This window comes from Neomonachus schauinslandi, chromosome 12 (genome assembly GCF_002201575.2).
Source record: "Neomonachus schauinslandi chromosome 12, ASM220157v2, whole genome shotgun sequence".
NCBI lineage: Eukaryota > Metazoa > Chordata > Mammalia > Carnivora > Phocidae > Neomonachus > Neomonachus schauinslandi.
In genome coordinates this window covers 37,176,419-37,200,255 of record NC_058414.1, presented here as the reverse complement: position 1 = coordinate 37,200,255, position 23,837 = coordinate 37,176,419, and the positions used below count along the sequence as shown (strand labels likewise).

Below are 23,837 nucleotides of genomic sequence, written 5' to 3'. Positions count from 1 at the left end.
GTGTACTTTCCACAACATCTAAGACATGATATTAGAAACATGTGCACAAGGAACAAGTAAATATAAGCAAGAAATTTAATTAGAAAAAAATATGACTCATCTATAAAAATAAAAATGACGGGTATTGTCTCATTGGAAAGGTAATACATGCTAGTGTAGAAGACTATGAAAGCGGAGAAAAAGAGTAACAATAATTTCTTTCCTAGATATTCTTATTTCCAGTCTAGTGTGCTTCATTTTACATTGTTATTTTAGTGGAACTTTTTCCTCAGCTTTAGATGGCTCCTTTTCTCATTCTTCACATTGGTTATCCCAAATCTTATTTCCCTTCTATAGGTCCCTCTTGCCTTCCTTCTTACTTTCAATATAGAATTTAATTCTCAAACTTCATAGAGAAAAGAGAATTCATCTGGCTTGTGTACTCTAGCCTTTCTTCCTCCATTCTTACAACCTCAGCCAGCTTATCTTTCTTGAACAACAGAGTCAAGAAATATCTCCCTATTCCTAATGGCTAATCCTTACTCTGTTTCTATAGCCTCCCTCTTTACATCCAAGGCTATACCCATGAATGATCCGTCTCTAACTCTCATCAATCTTGTCTTCATTCTCTAGTCTCCTTCCTTCCCCCATCTACAAAATGCTAAATCATCTTTATCCTCAAAAACACGTTCCTTCAACCATGCCTCACTCTCAAATCCTTCCCCCTCACACCGTTAACCAACAGATTACATGGAAGAGCATTTTGCCCTCGCTATGACAATTTCTTTTATCTCTCATTTATGCCTCAATTGATCACGTTTTGATTTGGGGCTTGACCTTCCCATTAAGGAACTCTGAATTGCCACATTCTGTTAGCTTCATTCTACTCTGTCTAGTTCCTTAAGTGACACTTCTGACTGGCCACTTTTTAAAACTCTTTCCTCCCCTGTGTGTTACAATTATTCTTCTGCTTTTCCTCTTATTCCCTTTACTGCCCCTTCTCACAAGTTTTTTGATCGTTCCATTACAAGCCCTCTTCTTTAATCTCTAAACCCACTGCCTATTCAATGTCTTCAAGTAACTTCAAATATCACCTCACACTGTACCCAGATTCTCCAAATCCACCCGAGTAGCTCAGACTTCTTAATGACTACCACTTACCTATAGTATTAAATCTAAATCGTTGGCTTCTTCACAGGTTAGCCTAATTTTCCCACAACTACTCCACTATGTCATCATTCTCTTGTTTAAACCTTTCAGAGAGGAGCCTGCTTCTCCCTCTCCCCCACTGCTTGTGCTCTCTCTCTGTCAAATAAATAAATAAAATCTTTTTTTTTAAAGATTTTATTTATTTATTTGAGACAGAGAGAATGAGAGACAGAGAGCACATGAGAGGGGGGAGGGTCAGAGGCAGAAGCAGGCTCCCTGCCGAGCAGGGAGCCCGATGCGGGACTCGATCCAGGGACTCCAGGATCATGACCTGAGCCGAAGGCAGTCGCCCAACCAACTGAGCCACCCAGGCGCCCCTAAATAAATAAAATCTTAAAAAAAAAAAAAAAAGATCCCCTGAATAAGCTACACTCTATCTTCAGTATCTTTGCATATACTATTTCCTGTGCATGAAACAACCCTCCTTTCTCACACCAGCGCCTCCCCCTCCCCGCCTTTTTTAGATTTTATTTATTTATTTGACAGACAGTGAGAGAGCACAAGCAGACGGAGTGGCAGGCAGAGGGAGAGGAAGAAGCAGGCTCCCTCCTGAGCAGGGAGCCCGATGTGAGGCTCGATCCCAGGATCCCGTGATCACGACCTGAACTGAAGGCAGACGCTTAACTGACTGAGCCACCCAGGCACCTCTGGGCCCGCACCCTTAAGATCACTTTATCTGAAAACTAGTTTTGAAAACTTAGAGTAGTGCCTACTCTCTGTAATCATCCTGCACCCTATTTCCCCCTTTTTTGGTATGTGTCACATTACTTTCTTAATTATATCTGCCACTCATCTGGAAGCTCTTTGAGGAGAGGAACTCTATTATGTTAACCAAGGTATCAGCAGTTTTTAACCCAGTACCTAGAAAATGACAGGCGATTAATAAATATCTGTTGAATCATAGTGGAGTTGTCTAAATTCAACTTTGCTTTTATGCCTGTAGGCTTCAATAATGCTATCTCAGGTAATAAGTGTGTCTTTCTGACCCCACAGTTCTTCTGGAAATATTATCTCCTCTGTAAAGCTTTCTTAAATTATCACCTATATCTAAACAACCCCCATACTAAGTGCCTCTATCCATGGTGCTTTCAGAGTCCGTTGTGCTCAATTCTGTAGTTACTCTTCATTTTACCACATTATTACTCATCAGAAAGTCACTATCTACTAGATATTGTAAATTCTTTGAGAGCCGAGACTGAGGCTAATTTCTAGCCACACTCCTAATACCCAGCATAAAACTAGCAATACTACGTAAATCATAAAAATATGGATCATTGTATTCTTAGGATCTAGCAGCTTACTATGAAAACTGCCAAAAATACATAAATACATGCATACATACATACTCTTTAAATAAATGAAATCAATAAACTAATCAATCTTAGGTAATGACACGGCCATCTCCCTAAATAAGCTGAATCTTTTCTTTCCCCCAATAGTGCATATGGAGTTTTACAAGAGAAGCTAATGCTCCAAAAAACTAGTTTTACAAATTACAAGAACTGAAAATCTGGATATGCAATGTATCTCCAAGTTAGTAAATAACAAAGGTCTTCTGTGATTTTGCAGGACTTATAAATTATACTACACTGATGTTTATTTAACTGTGAATTTCTACTACTTTAATGGATATACTTTTAGGTCCAGCACAAATATAAAACATATGTTTAAATCCTTTGAAATATACATGTAACATTATTCTATACTTTTGCAATAAACATATCAACAAAAACAAAAGACAATTAGGTGAGACTGCAATTTACCAGAAAGTTAAATTCTAGAAGCTGTTCGCATTTTTGTTTTTTGAAAGCTTAAACACATTTTGTGAAAGAAACAAAGTTAGAAATGTTGACTACATAAGCTTATTTGGTGTATGAAGTGGTTGCAGTACTAAACGTGTAATGTGAAAAGAAGCAAAGAAAAATACCATTGCAGCACAAGTAATTAAGCAAAACAAGATCAACAAAATTGAATATTGCTTTATCCATCCTGAATGTGAACACCTCTGGGAAAGAATACAGGTTTAATTAAAGGACAGACCAAGAGCTCCACGGAGACTACTGTGGAGATTGTAGAGTGGACTTGTGAGGACTTAGGGGTTTTCAAGGTTAATAGCATGCTTGTCCTTATATCTAATTTATCTCCGAACATTATGAGCCAAAATATACCAGGCTCCACTTTTGGGTCACAAGTGTAATGATAAAAGGGAAGAAAACAGGCTGTTTAACAAAAAATAGGTGCCTAAAGAACCTGGTCATGAGTCTGAAGGACAAAGTGGGAAAACACTCAAAAGAATGTATGTTGTGCGAGGAAGATGACCTGGGTTTGAATGAACTGGGCTACAGGAGTAACAGAAAATTCTGGCTGCAGAGTGTGGCATAAGCATAATGCCTGTAGGACCAGGGTGGTGGCAGCAGAGGAACTGGATCAAAACTCCCTCTTCTCAGTAAAGTGACAGCATCAATCCAGCACAATTTAGTCACTATTAAGAAAGTTGGCATAAAGTACAGAAGAGTGGGACAGGTGAGTAAGGGGGAGCAAATCAGTGCGTGTTCCTGAGCTTTTAAAATGTGGTATTTTCAAATACAGACCTCGGTCCACACTTTGATACACTGTTTCATAGAACCATTAACTTCTGGATGCCACAGAAAATCCTGAAAAAGAAACATAAGAAAAAGTCAAAGAAACATATCTACCATTCAAAACAAACATGCACCTGTCGTACAGAGTACCTAACGAATACCACCACTGGTCTGCAACACCTTCACTCCCACCTCAGTTTCCCGACGGTCTCATGATACTTCTTGTACCCACTTCTGTTTCCCTCTAAATGACTCCCTGTAGTAATTGCTTCAAAATTTAAATCGGATCTTGCCACATTCTTGCTTAAATATTCAAGGACTTTCAATGGCCCTCAGAATAAGTTCCAAAGTCCTCAGAACTGCTAAGGAGGTGCAGGATCTGGCCTCTACAAAGACATTCTGCCTTTTCTCCTGCCACTCTCGCCCTCATGGTAAGTACCCTTTTGGTTCTCCTTCAGCTGCTAGGATGCTCTATGTGCTCCTTTTTCTCCAGGACTTTGCACATACTGTTCTGTCTACAATGCTCGTAAAACTCTTCCACGGGACCTGACTTGCTCCTACTGATCCTTGAAGCTTTATTTATTTATTTTTTAAGATTTTATTTATTTGTTTGACAGAGAGAGACACAGCGAGAGAGGGAGCACAAGCAGAGGGAGTGAGAGAGGGAGAAGCAGGCTTCCCGCCGAGCAGGAAGCCCGATGTGGGGCTCGATCCCGGGACCCTGGGATCATGACCTGAGCCGAAGGCAGAGACGCTTAACGACTGAGCCACCCACGCGCCCCAATCCTTGAAGCTTTAGTTAAAACATCTCTTTCTCAAAGAGGAAACTATTTTTAATTCCTTGTTTTGCACATTCCTAATGCCCCACTTTTTCCTTTTTACCATCCTTATTCCACATTTAATGCATGTAGAGAACTATAATGACTTGCAAAATCCATTAGGTCTAGGACATCTTTGTCTTGATCCCCACTGTATTTTCAGTATCTAGGAGAAGTTACTGCAACTAGGAATTCAGAAAATTCACATATATTCTTTTACAGATATTAATCCTGAACATCTACTGGCTTCAAATTTACATACAAGATTATTTTTTTCCGGATTAAAAAAAATCTGAGAACCAAATTTTCCATTTTATTACACAAAACAGTGCATTTATTCAATCATTTTAACTATTCTTATCTACTCTAAATACATTGAAATATATTTAGTATACACAAAGCATTAGCTGATCTACAAATAAATTAACCAACGAATACAGTTTCAACACAATATTTAGCTTACTGTTACATGAACTTACCACTTTCACTGATGCAATCTTGTCTTCAAAAGGAATGTTCCCATGCTATCATTTAAAAAAGAGAGAACAGAGAAATATTCATATACAAATTAATTTTATGTCACTAATTCTCCCTTTAGCTGCTTTTGTTAATTTATTTACGTACCACATCTCAATTATCTATATTCAACCTGAAGGGAAAAAGACCTGCACAGAATACCAAAAAAATAAGTGACACTACATTGTTTATATGTGATTTTTAACATCTAAGATATAATTCAAAGACAAAACCTCAACTCCAAATAAGCAAGCAAATATGTAAACATGCCTACATAAATTATCTTTTTGTCACGGCTGCCACATTCCAGTTTAGTCCTACTACTATTATCTATGGCAAGGATGGATTGCTCTTCTGCATTTCCTGAGTCCCACTCCAGTCCCCCAATCCATTAGACAGAACTATATGACTAGTTCTGGCCAGTGTTACATGGCTAGATGTGATATGGGTCACTTTCCTCTTCCCAGGGCAATTCTCTAGTCTCTAGCTTAACCTAATGCTGAGACTGCAGAGGCATAATGTTCCAAATGGTACAACTAGAAGATGGTACAAATTCCAACAAGCAGGAATCCCTGATTGAGCGCAAAGAGCAAAGCCTCTTGCCAGCCCACCCACAACATGCAGCACTGAGTGAGAAAAGAATTTGTTAAGATCGTAGAGTGGTTTTGTTGCTACAGCAATATTAGTCTGTTCTCACCAGTATACTAGTAGCAGTCTTGTCTGAACAGGAGTGCACATATATGACTCTAGGTTTTTTTGGGTTTCGCTTTGAAGACTGTACATAAGTGGTCCAGTTGAAGAAAAAAATAAAGTTTGGAGACAACATCTAATTCTCTTCCTAAAACCAAGGCTGAAATGTCTTCATTAATTTAACCAGACAAATAGTATTTATATTTATATCTCTGTGAAACAAAGCTTGCTTTTATCAGCAGGCTAATGTTTAAAATTCAAGCATCATTTCCCAAAAGGACTCTTGGGACCAATAGTACTTTAAGGTGTGTTCTATGAAAAGAGTTTCCTTAGTCCAGTAAATCTTGGAAATACTGGGTCAGACAAAATTACACGTGTTTTCCTCCTCCTATCCCATCCCGACCTTGTTAAAGTTCTTCTCCAGAGAACTAATGTGTCATGAACTTTCTTTTTCCTCCTTTTGCATAGTTCAGTTAATTCAACTCAATCTCTCTCTTCTTTTCCTTTACCATTTTAATGTAACATTTGATATATACAAAAGAATATGTCACATATGTAATCACAAAGCACAATAAACATAAATAAGCACTCCTGAGTCCATGGCACAAATCAGAGCACTACCAACACACTGAGTGACCTACGTGGACCTCCCCTTCTTAATTCCTTGCTTCACCCAAAGGAACCACTACTTTGAATTTTGTTTTTTTATTTTCCTTTCTATTATATAGTTTTGTCACATGTATATGCATCCTTAAATGATATATTGTTTTATGTAATTGGCTTTCTCTCCAACTTTTAATTTTGAAAAATGTCAAACTTAAAAGAAAAATGTCAAACTGAGAGCAAAACTGACAAAATTATAATGAGCACCCCAACCACCCTTTATCAATTGTTTACATTTTCTACACTAGCTTGTCTCTCTCTGCACAGATATGTACATTGTTTTTCTCTTACCGAACCATATGAAAGTAAACTGCAGACATACCATTTCACCCTTAAATACATAAAGCATGTATTTCCTAAGAACATAAATATTCTCTTACGTAACCATAATACTATAATCCCACCTAAGAAACTTGACATTGACAAAATATTAATCTAATATACAGTCCACGTTCAAATTTCCCTAATTTCCCAATAATGTCCTCTCTATAGCTCTTCTATTTTAATCTAGAATTCAATTAAAATCAGGCATTTAGTTATCATGTCTCTTTACTCTTTCATAATCTAGAACATCTCTTGGCCTTTTAAAACCTTCCTACATCAATCAATTTATTATATTTATATATATCAAATATGTTTATTATTTTTGTAGAGTTTAGGTCAGTTGATACAATGCACCAAATCTAGATTGTAGACAGCACTGATAGTCACCTTCTTGTAGGTTTCTTAATAAATGAATAATAAGAGCGTCCCTAATAATAGTTGTTTAGGTTCACAGGCTATACAAATGTTCACCCTCACATGATAATGGAAGTTATTTTCTGAAGTGTTTGTAACAATCTATACTCTCACCAACAGTTTGAGATACAGTCTTTAATAAATCTTGTCAGATTTCATATTCTTTGCCATTGTAAAATTTAATTTCTGTCACTAAGTAGGTATATAATGGTATCTCACTATGGTCCTCATTTGAAATTCCCAAATTATGAATGCTTAAACATCTTTCAGATTTACACTGGGATTTATGTTTCCTCTTCTTTGAAATGCCTGGTCATGCCTTTCCTCTTTTGTTTTCTACTGGGTTTTTTTTTTTTTTAATTAATTTATGAGTCCTTATATCTCTTGGATGTATGTTATAAATATCTTCTAGTTCATAGCTTACCTTTTCTTCTGTATCTTTTGATGAACAGATTCTCTTAATCTTAAGGTATGTAAATTTATCCATCTTTTATTTTATAGTTAGCACTTTTTGTTTCTTATGTAAGAAACTTCTCCCTACTTGAAATAATGAAGATATTCCCTTGCATTTTTTTTTTTTTTGCTAAAGGTTTAAAAATTTTAGCTTCCACATTTAAGTCTAAATTCATCTAGAAATGATTTTACTTGATGAGATGAGGTAGGGGTTCCAATTTCACCTTTTTTCCATATACATAACCAATTGCCTCAACATCATTAATTGGATAGACCTCCTTTTCTCTAGGGATATTCAACAGCATCTCTGTTATTTATTAAGTCTTTTTATATGCAAGTGTTTTATTTTATATATTTTTTCAAAGATTTATTTATTTATTTTAGAGAGAGAGAGCTGGGGGAGGGGAGGAGAAAGTCTCAAGCAGACTCCCTACTGAGTGTGGAGCCTGATGCAGGGCTCAGTCTCACGACCCTAAGATCATGACCTGAGCCAAAATCAAGAGCCATACACTTAACTGACTGGGCCACCCAGGCGTCCCACACGTGTTTATTCTAACGCTCTATATCATGGTCCATTGGTTTCTTTGTTTAGCTCTACCAATACCACACTGTCTTAGTTATGACAGAGTTAAAATAAATCTGGATATTGGAAAATAAGTCTTTTCCACCTTGTTCTTCAGACCTTGTGGTTATTCTTGGTCCACTGCCCTTCCACATAAAATTTAGAATCAATTGGTAAAGTTCCATAACAAATCCTGTTAGGATTTTATTCAAATCACATTGAATCTATAGATCAATTTAGGAATAACTGACATCTTTACAATATTGACTCTTCCCATTCCAGAATATAGTATATATCTCATATTTAATTTTATCATTCTAAATTGTGCTTACATAAAGTTTTATGATTTTTCTACATAAAGACCTTCCACATTTGCTAGGCTTATTCCTATGTACTCTATGGTTTTTGTTAACTATTGTACACAGTATTTTTTAAATGAGTTTGAATTTTATGTTCCTCGTGTGTAGATAAGCAATTCATTTTTAACAGCTTCATTGAGTTACAATTAATTTTTGTATGTTCATCTTAATATCAGCTATCTTGTTAAAATTTTTATTACATCTAGTAATTTTCTATAGATTCCTTGGAGTTTTCTTTGTAGATAATTGTATCATACGAAATTCTGAGTCTATCTCTTTCCAATCTTTACATCTTTATCTTTCCTTGGTAAGACCTCTAATACAATTTTGAATAGAAGCAGAAATAATGGACAACCCTGTCTCCTCTTTGAATTTAACATAAATATGTCTAACATTTCACCATTAGGAACGTTTACTGTTCCTTATGGATCCTTATAGAATTTTTATCAGGTTAAGTTAGAATATAAAGGAACTTATCTAATAGAGAAAGAATGATACCAATTCTCTGATATTGTTGAGGCTTGCTTAATGGCCCAATATGTTGTCAAAAAGATTCCACGTGTGCCTTGAAAAAATATATTGTTTGATCTTTTAGTGTATTCTTTAAGTATTGAGCTGTAAGTTCATAAAATCAGCATGTTAATAGTCAACTATATGCTTAGTAATTTTGCTTGTCCTATCATTAAATGCATGAGCAGTGAGCAATTCCCTCACTTTGATGGAGGATTTGTCAACTCTTCACTGTAATCATATTAATTTTGCTTTATACATTTTAAGGTTAATTTATTTCATGCCCACGAGTTTCAAATCTTAGTGATTTAAAACTTTTGTCATTAAAAAGTATCTGTATCCTTGATAACACTTTTTGCCTTACAATCTATTCTGTCTTATATTAATATGACTTATCTTTCTTTAATAAGTATTTGTCTAGTAAATCTTTTCTCATTTTTAATTAAAACCTTCCATATCCTTTTTGTTTTAGATATGTCTTTTTTTTTTTAATTTTTTTTTATTCTTATGTTAATCCCCATTCATTACATTAGATATGTCTTTTTAAGCAGCAGAAAGTTCTTTTTAAAACCAATCAGAAAATCTGTGTTTAGTTGACAAGTTTAGACCACTTGCACTTATTTTGATGATGTTTCTATCATCTTACCTTTTGATTTTTAGCTCCCTCACGCATACATAGGTTTTTTAAATATATGTGGAATATATATAAAAAGTGATTTTTGCATGTATATGTTTTTGTACATGTAGATATGAATGTATGTGTATGGGCATATGTGTGTGTGTGTGCATGTTATGTATGTGTGGGACATTAGAAAACTTTGTGATCATACTCCTCTGACTTGCATGCTATTTTTAGCCAGTTCTTTAATACTGTCTTTTTATAAAGTGTAAAAAGACATTATCGGGTGCCTGGGTGGCTCAGTTGTTTAAGCGACTGCCTTCAGCTCAGGTCATGATCCTGGAGTCCCGGGATGGAGTACCACGTCAGGCTCCCTGCTCAGCAGGGAGTCTGCTTCTCCCTCTGACCTTCCCCCTCTCATGGGCTCTCTCTCTCTCTCTCTCATTCTCGCTCTCTCAAATAAATAAATAAATAAAATCTTAAAAAAAAAAAGACATTATCGTTTAGATACTGTTTAGATTTACATGCATCCTTAGGATTTTCTTTAACCACTGCTTCTTATGTTTCAGGTCATTTTTTTCTGAATTATTTCCCTTCTTCCTGATGTTTACCCTTTAGAAAATCCTTTATTATAAATCTATCCAGCAATAAACCCTGATTTTGTTTATCTGAGAATGTTCTAAACTTCGAGAATAGACATTTGTATGCTAGGCACACAATTCTAGATTGAAATTTCCTTTCTCTCAGAAGTTTAAAGCTATTATTCTAGCATCCTCTGGCTTCCAATAGTACCACTGAGAAATCTGCTGGCCCAAAGCTTCGTCTTCTACACACACAGCATCGCTGCTATTGGCATCTGTCTTCAGGCCAGCCTGGGCCTCTACTGAGTGCCTGCTATTACTGTTCCCATCTCTGGTTTTGACTCATGGTTTGTTCCTTTTCTGGGGAGTGTCTCCCATTTCCTCAAAGTCTAGAAATACATCAACAAGTTTTAATCCAGGATCTAGCTGGTTTGAGGCTGAAGGGGCCTCCAGAGTATCTAGTTTGCCCTCTGGCTGAAAGCAACACAAACAGGGGTGTTTGTTTGTTTGTTTGTTTGTTTTACTGCAAGACTTCTCAAGTTTTTAATATCCCAGCCTAAATTAAAACCATCTAAAAGGGGGATAGGATACCCAGCTCTGCCCAAACTTATTTGACCAGAGTTTTTGCAGAACCAGTCTTGCACAAAATGGAATTTGAGAAGAGTCCTGCTCTACAGCTTCTTTAAGATTTTTTTTTTTTTTTGCCTCAACACGGAGAAGAAAAAAATTCAAATAAAGAATTATCTTCAATACTCCTTATTCTACCCAAACAAACCCATACCAAGGCTAAAATAATAAAATTTAGCCTCTACAATATGCCAGGCTGTGAGAGGCACAACAAATGTATTTAAAAAATAAAAATGATAATACACAATCCCTGTCTTCAAGGTGTTCAGACAAGGGAACTAAGTAAAATACATTTTGGCAAATGTTCCACTAGCAGTTTGAACTACTTTCTCAGCAACTGTCTCTCAGACTATGACAAACTGTCTTTGTTTCTTTTTTAAATGCACATAAATTTAAATGTATCTTGTTTGATAATTGTGGGTTAACTGGGCACCTCTAAAAATAAAGACTGGAAACCTACTGTTATAACCAGGGCTCAGAAACAATGTACCATATTGTACCTACTTTTGGCTGTAAACTAAATCATTATAGTTTTTTTCAACTAACTGCTGTCAAATCCATTATTCCAATTTTCAGAAATTCACACTATTCTAAGCCTAGAAATACTAAAACTGTTTCTTTGAAGTCAGAAATCTCTCTACTTTTTACAAGTTCACTCAAAGTATTTTACTTTAAACTGTGATAATCTCATGTCATTAAACATCAACTCTTCTGTATAATTTTCTGTATATAAATACAAATGAAAAATACATTTACAGATACCAAAATAAATGAAAAGTGGACTTTATCATTTTCCATTATTCAAATTTAAAATCTATACTAGCCTTTCCTAGTGGACAAAAATCTCTAATAGCTAATGGACTCTTCTCACAAGGAATAGTTCCCAAGGATGTAGTGACTATGTGACTAGATACTTAGCTGTGAAGTCCCTCATTTTTCAACTCCTTACCACATGGCGAGTTGACAGGAACAGGCAGATTTTCATCATAAAATCATGAGCTATTCCCCCTACAATTCTAAACTTTCTTGTATTTTACTTTTCTCTCCTTGCTATCGCCCACTCCCAATCATCTGTAGTTGAAGACAGGGATTAGAATTTTGCATCACTTAAAAATGTATAAAAAGAAAGGATGAGATAATCCACAAAGTATTAACTGACCAACCAATTAATTAACAAGTATATGTAGAGAGAGAGATCCATTCTTGTTAATTTTCAAAGACAGATATATTTTTAAAATCAGAAATTTTCTATAAAAAGAGCAGAAATTTGTCACATTGTTGTTTTAAGTATACAGTGTAATTGCCCAGTGCCAGCAAAGCTGTAGAAAATTAGGTCCTGATGGACATTGAAAATAGCAGTATAAATTAAAATAGTTTAGTAATATAATCAGTAGTTTTTAAAGTGTTTGTATTCTTTAACCTAATATTTACATTATAGAGATTCAATTCTTCAGAAATAATCTAAAAAGCAGAGTTTTCACACAAAGATGTAATCAAGAATGTCCTTTTTTTAAATTGTAAAAGAAAAAATAGAAAACTACAAAAAGAAAAGAAAGAATTATATAAAATTACATATATCCACTCAATAACACATTGCCATTATGAAGATGCTTACATTGATTATATAATAATATGGTGAATTATGGTAAGTGGTGGGAAAAGAAGACATAAAATTGTACATGCTAAAAGATTACAAGATTATCACTTTAAAAAAAAAAATTTATTGTTATGTTAATCACCATACGTTACATCATTCGTTTTTGATGTAGTGTTCCATGATTCATTGTTTGTGTATAACACCCAGTGCTCCATGCAGTACATGCCCTCTTTAATACCCATCACCAGGCTAACCCATCCCCCCGCAACCCCCAGAACCCTCAGTTTGTTTCTCAGACTCCATAGTCTCTCATGGTTCGTCTCCCCCTCTGATGTCCCCCCCTTCATTCTTCCCCTCCTACTATCTTCTTCTTCTTTTTTTTTTTAACATATATTATTTGTTTCAGAGGTGCAGATCTGTGATTCAACAGTCTTGCACAATTCACAGTGCTCACCATAGCACATACCCTCCCCAATGTCTATCACCCAGCCACCCCATCCCTCCCACCCCCCACCACTCCAGCAACCCTCAGTTTGTTTCCTGAGATTAAGAATTCCTCATATCAGTGAGGTCATATGATACATGTCTTTCTCTGATTGACTTATTTCGCTCAGCATAACACCTTCCAGTTCCATCCACGTTGTTGCAAATGGCAAGATCTCATTCTTTTTGATGGCTGCATAATATTCCATTGTCGATTGGAAAAACAAATATTGTGAAGATGTCAATGCTACCTAGAGCAATCTACACATTCAATGCAATCCCCATCAAAATACCATCCACTTTTTTCAAAGAAATGGAACAAATAATCCTAAAATTTGTATGGAACCAGAAAAGACCCCGCATAGCCAGAGGAATGTTGAAAAAGAAAAGCAAAGCTGGTGGCATCACAATTCCGGACTTCCAGCTCTATTACAAAGCTGTCATCATCAAGACAGTATGGTACTGGCACAAAAACAGACACATAGATCAATGGAACAGAATAGAGAGCCCAGAAATGGATCCTCAACTCTCTGGTCAACTAATCTTCGACAGAGCAGGAAAGAATGTCCAATGGAAAAAAGACAGTCCCTTCAATAAATGGTGTTGGGAAAATTGGACAGACACATGCAGAAGAATGAAACTGGACCATTTCCTTACACCACACACAAAAATAGACTCAAAATGGTTGAAAGATCTAAATGTGAGACAGGAGTCCATCACAATCCTAAAGGAGAACACAGGCAGCAACCTCTTCGACCTCAGCCGCAGCAACTTCTGCCTAGAAACATCGCCAAAGGCAAGGGAAGCAAGGGCAAAATGAACTATTGGGACTTCATCAAGATAAAAAGCTTTTGCACAGCAAAAGAAACAGTCAACAAAACCAAAAAACAACTGACAGAATGGGAGAAGGTATTTGCAAATGACATATCAGATAAAGGGCTAGTATCCAAAATCTACAAAGAGCTTTTTAAGCTCAACACCCAGAGAACAAATGATCCAATCAAGAAATGGGTAGCAGACATGAACAGACATTTTTCCAAAGAAGACATCCAAATGGCCAACAGACACATGAAAAAGTGCTGAACATCGCTCGGCATCAGGGAAATCCAAATCAAAACCTCAATGAGATACCACCTCACACCAGTCAGAATGGCTAAAATTAACAAGTAAGGAAAGGACAGATGTTGGCAGGGAGGCGGAGAAAGGGGAACCCTCCTATACTGTTGGTGGGAATGCAAGCTGGTGCAGCCACTCTGGAAAACAGTATGGAGGTTCCTCAAAAAGTTGAAAATAGAGCTACCCTACAACCCAGCAATTGCACTACTGGGTATTTACCCCAAAGATACAAATGTAGGGATCCAAAGGGGTATGTGCACCCCGATGTTTATAGCAGCAGTGTCCACAATAGTCGAACTGTGGAAAGAGCCAAGATGTCCATCGACAGATGAATGGATATTATCACTTTTTTAAGAGACCGAAAAGAAATATGGCAAAATATGAAAAGAAGAATAAGGGATATTTGCTCTTAGTTTTCTTTCTAAGGAATTCTAAAAAGTTTTTCTATCGATAAAACTTACTATTTCCAAAAAACTAGAAGTTTACGGTAATGAAAGGTTTACTAATACCTTACCCACCACTTCTTGTGTTCTCCATTATGTTCCCTATTATGGTTATCATCCCTTTTTCCCTCCACCATTCCCCAAACCAAAGTAAAACTTTTATAGTTCTGTTAATGTGGAGAGGCATATTCCTCCTATAACTATCCAGTTGGTTAACTTCTAAAACAATACCCTAATGAAGAGGATAGATAAGGTTTACCTTATTTCCTTCTTCTTTGAATTGGGGATTGATTATTTTTACAAAAGAATAAAACAACTGACGAATTCTGGAATCTCCAATAAATGCAATATGTTTATCTACAAGACAGTTCTTTGCTTCACTGAAATCAACAAAGAAACATTAATTACAATAAGTAAAATCAGCATGTTGGCATTTCAAAGCACATAGTTTGTGAAGAAAGTAGTACAGGATTATCATACACACAGTTATGTTGCTTTAGAAATAGGTGGCCAGGTTTGTTTAGCCAACCAGCCCATGGATGATCAACTAACTCTACAATGATTAATAATTACAACCCTCATTTATTAAGTGTTTAAGAGGTACTCTAAGTATATTAAGTGCTTTCTATCCATTATCTCAGAATCTAACTCCATGAGGTAGCTATTCAAGTCCTAAAGCTAAAGTCCTTCACTCACGGGCTACTTATTGCCTTGGGCCTGGTTCTCTCTCACCTGAGATAAAGAAGCTTGGACAATTTCTTTCCCTAATGCTTTTGGCAGGAATCTTCATTTGGGCTCACCCCCACTTCCACCCCCTACTCTGTCAGCAATTCTCTACCATCATATAGAGAAGTACCATAATGTATTTTCTTTGCTTTACCAACCCCTCTCCACTAGATATTAAGATCTATCCTAGAAAAGAAAACAAACAACAAAATGAAGAAAACTTACCTGATTTTGTATTTATGCATCATGCAACTGTGAGGTTGCCAAACTTTCTCTCCAAGAAATCTGCCACTTGAGAGAAGGTATTCACATGAATCATTGCCTGTAATAGTTCAACAAAGGTGTTGTAAACAATAGTTATATTTTTATACTTTGATTATCTGACCTCGTGTAAGCTCTTTGAGATGAGAAAGTACAGTTTTCTACGCTTCACTATACCTTCTAGGTGGATAATACTCATCCATGAGAAGCACAGTAAATATCATTATATTCATATTCAAGAGGATAAAAGCCACTAATGACAGATGCTTCACTGTAGAAGGGACTCCTAATTCTTAAATGCTATATTGACTGTTTTGGCAGTGCCTTCTGCTTCAGGTCTTTTTTCTAGGGACATCATCTCAAACTCAAACCAGCTTATATCTGCTGACCACTCCTAGCTGGGAAAGAAAAGTTTAAGGAATAAAAGAGAAGACTTTGGAAATGGCTTCTTATTCAACTATTACAATGTATAATGCATTTGCACAACTGGAAATGCAGTAATGAAGATATTTTACAAACCTACTCCCTGATTTTCACAACTCCCCTGTGAGGAAGTATGGTAGCCCTATTCTGTAAATGTGCAAACAGAAAAAGATTTATTCAAGAACTTCCTATTGAGCTTACTAAAATTTCATCCTGTTATAAGTTACAAAGATAAGTAAGACTTAAAACTATGTTAGCTACAGGTGGCCAAAGGTACATGGTATAGGTATCAATAACAAATGTAGATTTCATCATTATTGATAGTCAGCCTCTCTGCTTCTCTTGATGTTCTTGCCTTCCTTTCCAATCATCAGTCAGCTCCTCCCAGTTTGCTTGAGGCTGTCACGATTTCATACAGAAAGTTCCACACCTGGGAAACCCCTCAGTCTTGTATAAACGGGACACATGGTCACCGTATTTCCTTTGGCCATTTTATTAGACATTAGCTTACATGACTCAAGGAGTTTAAAAGGGATTTGGAGGCATTAAAAAAGTCCAAATATGTCAAATGGAAAAGGGAGAAATGAGATATTTAGAAAAACCATGGGGTTACAATAAAACATACGTATTATTTAATTTAATCACTAGCTCTTTATTAACAGTTACAAATATATTTGTTAAGGTCAGGAGAGAAACGCTACAAGAATGGTACTGAACCATTTAGGGTGGGGATAGAGAACACCCAAAGATATTTCAAGTAGAACATCTCTTTTCTCAGCTGGTTACCCACTTATCTGGCCAACATACAGATAAAAGGTGATACAAATACAAGATAATGAAGGTGCTATTATTTCAGTGTTATAAATTCTAAAATAGAAGAGGAAGGAAAAGTGAAAATACTGCATTGTTGTCCTGGTAGAAAACTGGATAGGGAAAGCAAAATATCAATTATTAAAATTATGCAATTATATATGTAGCCTGTGCAGGTTTTTTTTTTTAATTTCAAAGATTTTTTAATAATATCTCTCTAAGGAAACTATAAATAATCCGTTCTTAATTCTTTCCAATTATTAAAAACTAATTCTAGTTCTAAAAAACAAAATTAAGCTACATAAATAATCAAGAAGGAGTAAAGAAAGGACTATAAGAACACACAATTAAGTTATTTTTCTAAAAACATCCTTCTGCTTCATTCTTTTATAATGGTTCTATACTAAAATCCTATTAAAAATCTAGTAAATGTTTAAAATTAGAACAAAAATTCCATATTTATAGCATTTCTACCTCTTTAAATACATCTATAAACTAAGCAAAAAGTTAGTAACATCTATTTTCTAAAAAACTTATAAGAAGTTGCAAATAACTAGGTATTAATTCTGTGGACTTTTTCTTCCTTTTCTTTCTTCCTTCTCCCTTCCTTTTGTTGTTGTTATTTGATTTTTGTTTTTTAATAGAACTTGAAACAGAAACACATCTTCAGTATGTGGGATTATGATATTTGTTAAGTATCTACAGGGTTTTCAATATGGTTTTATTAAGATGGAAGTACAATACCAACATCTTAAAATAACCAGTCTAAAAATGCAAAGTTCTTTTTTTCCTCAATACTACTACTCACACATTGTTTTTTAGTAGTTCAGCTAGTGGGAAAAACAGCTCTAAACTGATGAATCCATATGAGAGCCCCCCCTCCCCCCGGCAAAACAGATTTGGAGTTGCCACTAACCACACTGTAAACATCGTATTTTAGAAACCACTGGTCTTGGGATGCCTGGGTGGCTCAATCGGTTAAGTGTCTGCCTTCGGCTCAGGTCATGATCCCAGGGTGCTGGGATCGAGTCCCACATTGGTCTCCTTGCTCAGTGAGGAGCCTGTTTCTCCCTCTGCCTGCCGCTTCCCTGCTTGTGCTCTCTCTCTGACAAGTAAATAAAATCTTTAAAAAAAAAAAAATAGAAACTACTGGTCTTTCCAGGAAAGAAACTTTTAATTTGCTAATGTAATGCTAGTTGATGATGACATTTCCTAATATATTTTATGACGCAAAGTTTTTTTTAAATAATCCTTGTATCTGAAATCGATAGCCTCTTTATCATATTGGTTGAAGTTCCATCAGAAGATAGAAATTGTACCAGCTATTTTAAAAGAGAGAATCTAATATAAAGAATTCTTAGAAAAGTAAAAGAACTGCTAATTAGACAATAAAAAAGGCAAGAGACTTTTCTTATACTTGTCTGAAAAATAATAAATAGTTGTAATAACTATTATAATCTGATTGAAAATAAATTAACCTAATCTAAAAAAGAAAACTCCCACAAAATTCCATACTCTAAAACAACTTCTCTTTTCCTGAGAAGTACTTTTGGACCAAATCACTAAATGTAATCTAGATGTTAAAATAAGTTGAAGTCCCACATCTTTATCATGTATACTAAGTATATACAAATATCTGCTGGCGCATATTTCCCTTTCAAAATCCACCCAGAAAAACCCCAAACAAAACAAAAAATCCCAGTCATTATTTTCATTTGTCTCATATAATTTTGCTAGCTAGTTTAAAACAACCAGTGTGAGATGCAAGTTGCCTAGTGCTCAGATAAATTAAGCTAGAAACACAATAAAAACAAAAAAACCCCACAAAAAACCACACACACAACTAGAGGGATAGCATTCTCTACTTCAGCTATCTCCAATACTAAGATTATCTAGACGAATGGCTGTCTTCAGTCTATTATTTTAACCATAAACATTTTGGTTTGTCAATCTAAAGTCTCAGGTTTTTATGTATAATTTTTCTATACTATAAAGATACTAAAAGCAAACAAAGTAAGTAAAAAGACAAACACGTGTTAAAAAAAAAAGCTGAAAAACAAAATATAACAAGTAAGGAAAACATCTAATGTGCTAAGTAAACCATAGCTTATATTTCCCTTTCAATAGAACACCTCTGGCATACTGCACCCTTAGACTGGCTGAATCATCCTACCAAAGCTATCTGTTTCTTACTACCAACCATGAAAATATCCATAAAGTTTTTAACATGATTTGTGGAATATTTTGTTTGCCTAAAATTCAGCAAGGTCACACTTTGGTCTGTGTTGAAAAATCACTTTTAGGGGCACCTGGATGGCTCAGTTGGTTAAGTGTCTGCTTTTGGCTCAGGACATGATCCCAGAGTCCTGGGACTGAGCCCCACATTGGGCTCCCTGCTCAGTGGGGAGCCTGCTTCTCCCTCTGCCTCTACCCCCCACCCCCTGGCTTGTGCTCTCTCTCTCTAATAAATAAATAAAATCTTAAAAAAAAAAAAGGAAAAAAAAGAAAAATCACCTTTTACATTTTTCATTTGACAAACTAGGACTGCCTCTATTACAGGTGGTGTCATATATCAGGATCTTTCTGGCAAAGAGAGAAAAGGCTAAGAGACCTACTGGCCTCTTGTCACAGAAATGATGTTTTTAATCTGTAATCACAATATTAATGGAAATTTTGTGATTTAGTAATGTTAGAGATTGAGAAAATTCAGAAGAAATATAGTTAATCGGATTATTTAAAATGTCATTCTACTATTTTATGTGAAAGTAATATTAATAAAAAAAAACCCTCTATTTTCTGAAGTTGAGATCAGAACATACTATTAGAACATGAAATTCAATGAAAACCAAAAGAACCAAATGAAAGGAGAAAAATAGAAGGAAATAAGGATTTTGAAAATCTATTTATCCAATTATTGTTTATGGAGTTCCTTCTGTGTGTTAAGCTCGGATAATTTAAAGATGAATAAAATACCCTTGGAAGCTCACAGTTTGTGTGGGGAAGATGGATACAAATTATTATGATACAACATAAGTACGTACTAATTGCTATAGAAACACTAAATCCCTAATTCTTATTTCTGTGATGGTGACATCTGAATCAGACTCTGAAAGAAAAATCTGTACTTTCTTTTAAGGAGAGAAGTCACTGCGGGCAGAGAAAATCAGGTATCTGTAAGATATGTAAAAGGGCAAAGCATATTGTGACTGTGAGCCTGGACTTTAGAAAGAAGGGAAAAGATAAACATAGGTAGGTAATAAAAAGTAAGCTGGGCAGATTTTGAAGTTTTACACATTCAACTTTTAGAAAATCATTTTATTTTAAAAAGAAAAGGAAAAACTCTTGACTGATACTGTGAGGTTGAATTAGTGTTTCTAAAGTATTTAATCCATGTCCCTCTGGAAAATGCTTTCTCACTCCATCTTCTATACATCACCACTGTCTAAGGAGCTCTGAGAAAGGCAGTCTATAACCTAATGGCATGAGGCAGACTAACTGGGTTGTAAATCCTAGCTCAATCACTGACTAATTGTGTGTCCTTAGGCAACTTAACCTCTCATGCCTCATCTTTAAAATGTAAATAATACCGTAATTCGCTGGATCTAAGACCACTGATTATAAGATACATCATTATTTTATGTAACACTAAGAAAAATGTTATCAATTAAACTTTGACATGCAATAAAGTTTTAAAAATTCATCCTGATTACAGAGATGTCAAAAATGGTGGTGGGGGGGGGTAGAATGGAGGATGAAATATGGTAATTTTAGCTACCTCACAGAATGGTTGTAAAGACAAAAGGAGTTCAAACATGTAAAACCCTTCGTAGCACAACACCTGGCATATAAGTACTCAAAGTTAGCATGTAGTGTTTGCCAAGCCTTACTTTCTGCCATACGCAATTCTTTCTTTCCTTTCTATAGTTTGTAAAGCAAGAGATACTGAAGATATGTATTCAAACTGCATTCACTCTACCTTGCCTGAGGTGTCCGTACACCCACACACTGGAGATTTTAATATAAAGCATAAACCTCTGTAACTAATAGAAAGTCCTTTCTTATTCTAAAGATTTATGATATTGTGATGCAAGTGTAGGGTTATCTTTGTGTGAAGAGCATTACATTTCATGCAGTTTGACTCTGCCAAAGCATGAGGATGTCTAAAAACTTCTTGGTAGGATCAGTATTCTTCCCAAACAGTGTCTGGCTCAAGTTCTTGACATTCAGTCTAAGCAAGTACACACACCAGGTGTACTGCTTCACGCTGAAGACACTGAAGCACCTACGGAAGCTGGTGACTAGCTTCTGGAGGAGGCTTTATAAACAACCCCAGATTGCAACACTGACTCATAAAGTTCCATCTGACATTCTGTTTTCCCTGCTGATGACAGATCTTGAAAGGATGAAATGTAGAATCTAACTATAATAATTAGTATCCAGGGCGCCTGGGTGGCTCAGTTGGTTAAGCGACTGCCTTCGGCTCAGGTCATGATCCTGGAGTCCCTGGATCGAGTCCCGCATCGGGCTCCCTGCTGGGCGGGGAGCCTGCTTCTCCCTCTGACCCTCCCCCCTCTCATGTGCTCTCTGTCTCTCTCATTCTCTCTGTCTCAAATAAATAAATAAAATCTTTAAAAAAAATAATTAGTATCCAAGTTTATCAAAAGACAAAAGCACAATATAAAGTTAAAGGGAGGGGGACCAGAGATTTACCTTTAGCATGGTAGCACCACAGTTATAACATTTATCTTCACTACCTTCACATAGACAAGATCGAGTTAGGTTACTGTCATCTTATACCAAACTAACATAAAATGATTAATAGTAGTTAGGAAATTTTCTTCAAAACGACCACGAATTAATGCTGGTTTCACTTTACATATGAAAGTTTGACTTCTGTTAGAGCCACTGCCAATGAACCAAAGTCCAGCCAGATCATATGGCTGTGACCTATAGGAGGGTGAAAGAGAAAGGCCAAAGGGTATAAAGAATTTATCTTTTAAAATCGATTCAGTGCATTTATATACAGAACTATTCATCCAGTATGGTTCTAAAGATTTTTAATCCTCAAGAATTGGAGAAAACAAAGCAGCAAAACTGCTCAAAATATCCTACACTTTGAAAGATCTCCTGGGATGAGAACAGAGCTCAGATTCCAATACCCCATTTACTGGATATTTTGCCAAAGTGGGTGCGAAGTTAAATGGGAACAGCGTTAAAGGTGCACCTGTCCATTACACATTACATCTTGACCAATTAATCTCATAGTCACCCAGAGCTCTCCAGATAATGGCTTCAATAATACTAAGAGCCAAAAATAAAAGATCCTATCATTATTAAGTTAACCTCAGCTCGTCAGCCTCTCTGCTAGTGGTATTTTAACAGAGAAAATTAGAAAAAAAAAAAATCAGTCAACAAGGACAAGTAAATATCCCTTGATTACTGAAAGATAATTCGTTCTGAAATAAGGAGGTCATATTTCCTTTTCCCCTTTACACCAATTTCAAAACCCACATCGAAGGCCTCCTTTCAAACTGCTTCCGACGTAACTTCCTTGCCCACCTCGACTCCTGTCAACCCACAACTTCTTTTCAAATAATCTGCCCCAGTCCCTTTACTTTGCAAAAAGTGTGCAGCCAGAACCCTTGAAACGTTTCTGGATCACCGAGGCTGGGCGACACCTCCTCCATTTGGCCAAGGGCATCCTTTGCCAGCTGTCGCCCAGGCGGCAGAGGAAAATGGGGCGGCCCTTGCCGCTGTCCAACAACAGCTCGGCTCTGAGGCACAGGGCAGAGGCCGGATTAAACAAAGGCTAAAGAGCCGGACCCCTAGGGCTCAGAACCGACGACCCCAACTCTGGCAAAGGGGCCCCTGGCAGGGGGGGCCTCCGCCTTCGACGCCCCGGGCTGGGCCCCGAGGGTCCGACCTGGTGCACGCGAGGCCCGGACCTGGCGCGGCTGCCCCGGCGCAGCTCGCGCAGGAGCCCGGGCCCCGGCAGCAACTCGCGCCAGGCCCGGGTCGGCTGCCCCGACCGCAGCGCAGGCGGCTCAGGGGCCCCAGGACCACGGGCCCTTCTCTAGGGGCGGCCCGCACTGGGGTCCGCTCAGTCGGCCAGGGGCGCCCGGCCCTTAGCCCGGGACACCTGGGGGCACGTGGGGGCACCGCCTCCCCCGCCGGCCCGGCGCGCGGGCGGGCGGGCGGACGCGTGAGCGTGGGCGTGTGTTGGGCGAGGGGGGCGGCCTCCAGCCGCCGCGTCGCCTCCTCCCCCGGCCGGCCCAGGCAGGGGGAGGGCCCGCTCACCTCGGTAGCGGCGGGAGGCGAGGTGGCACGCTGCGAGGAGCAGCACGGCCACCAGCGCCAGCACCTTGGCGCTCCTCACGCTGAAGTAGTGGTTGATCTCCCGCTTGCCCAGGTTGTAGGCCAGAGCCGCCATCTTGGTTCCTCCATGACAACAGTGCGCGGCGGAGCGGGGAAGGGGCGCCGCACAGGGGCAGCACTGGGGCTGCCGCCGCCAGCCCCCGCGGCCGCCACCCGCGCCTCCCGCCGGGGAGCCTGACCCCGCCGCCGCGGCGCCCCGGGCCTCCACCTGCCCCTCTTCGGCCGCGGCCGCCTCGGCGGCTTTACCCCAGCCTCGCCACCCCTGCTCGGCGGTGCCGGTTCCCCAGGCGCCCTGGACGCCTGTCTCCTCCCCTTCCTCCTCCTCCCCTTTAGCCTCCTGCCTTAATAGCGGCTGCGCCTGCGAGGGGGGTCCGGATGCCCGGTGCTCCGGGGTCACGGGCCCCAGACAGCTCTCCGGGGTCAGCGGGTCATGGGCGCCGGCGGGCGGCGGCAGCGGCAGGGACATGAGGATGTGAGTAGAGGGGACAAAGGGTCCAACCTAGCCCGAAAGCGAGCCCTGGGGCTTTCTCCTGTCTTTCTGGCCACTACCTGAGCCCAGGTTGGGGGCAACAGAACTACAGTTCCTGAAGAAAAGTACACGTTATTCCAACCCCCCCAACACACGCTTTCCGAGCTTTCTACCACCCCTGAACCTGCCCAGCTGCATGTGATATCACGGGGCTTATGGTCAACCTAT

General features: G+C 38.0%; 1 protein-coding gene across 1 annotated transcript in view; it reads right to left on the bottom strand.

The window, feature by feature from the left end:
* The window catches only part of CASD1 (CAS1 domain containing 1), a 49,647-nt gene extending 26,452 nt beyond the window's left edge, over positions 1-23,195 (bottom strand). Inside the window, 5 exon segments of the mRNA XM_044919904.1 lie at positions 3,780-3,842; positions 5,068-5,112; positions 14,805-14,925; positions 15,497-15,593; positions 23,063-23,195. Coding sequence (XP_044775839.1) covers positions 3,780-3,842; positions 5,068-5,112; positions 14,805-14,925; positions 15,497-15,593; positions 23,063-23,195 — 459 coding nt within the window.
* Positions 23,196-23,837: the final 642 nt, after the last annotated feature.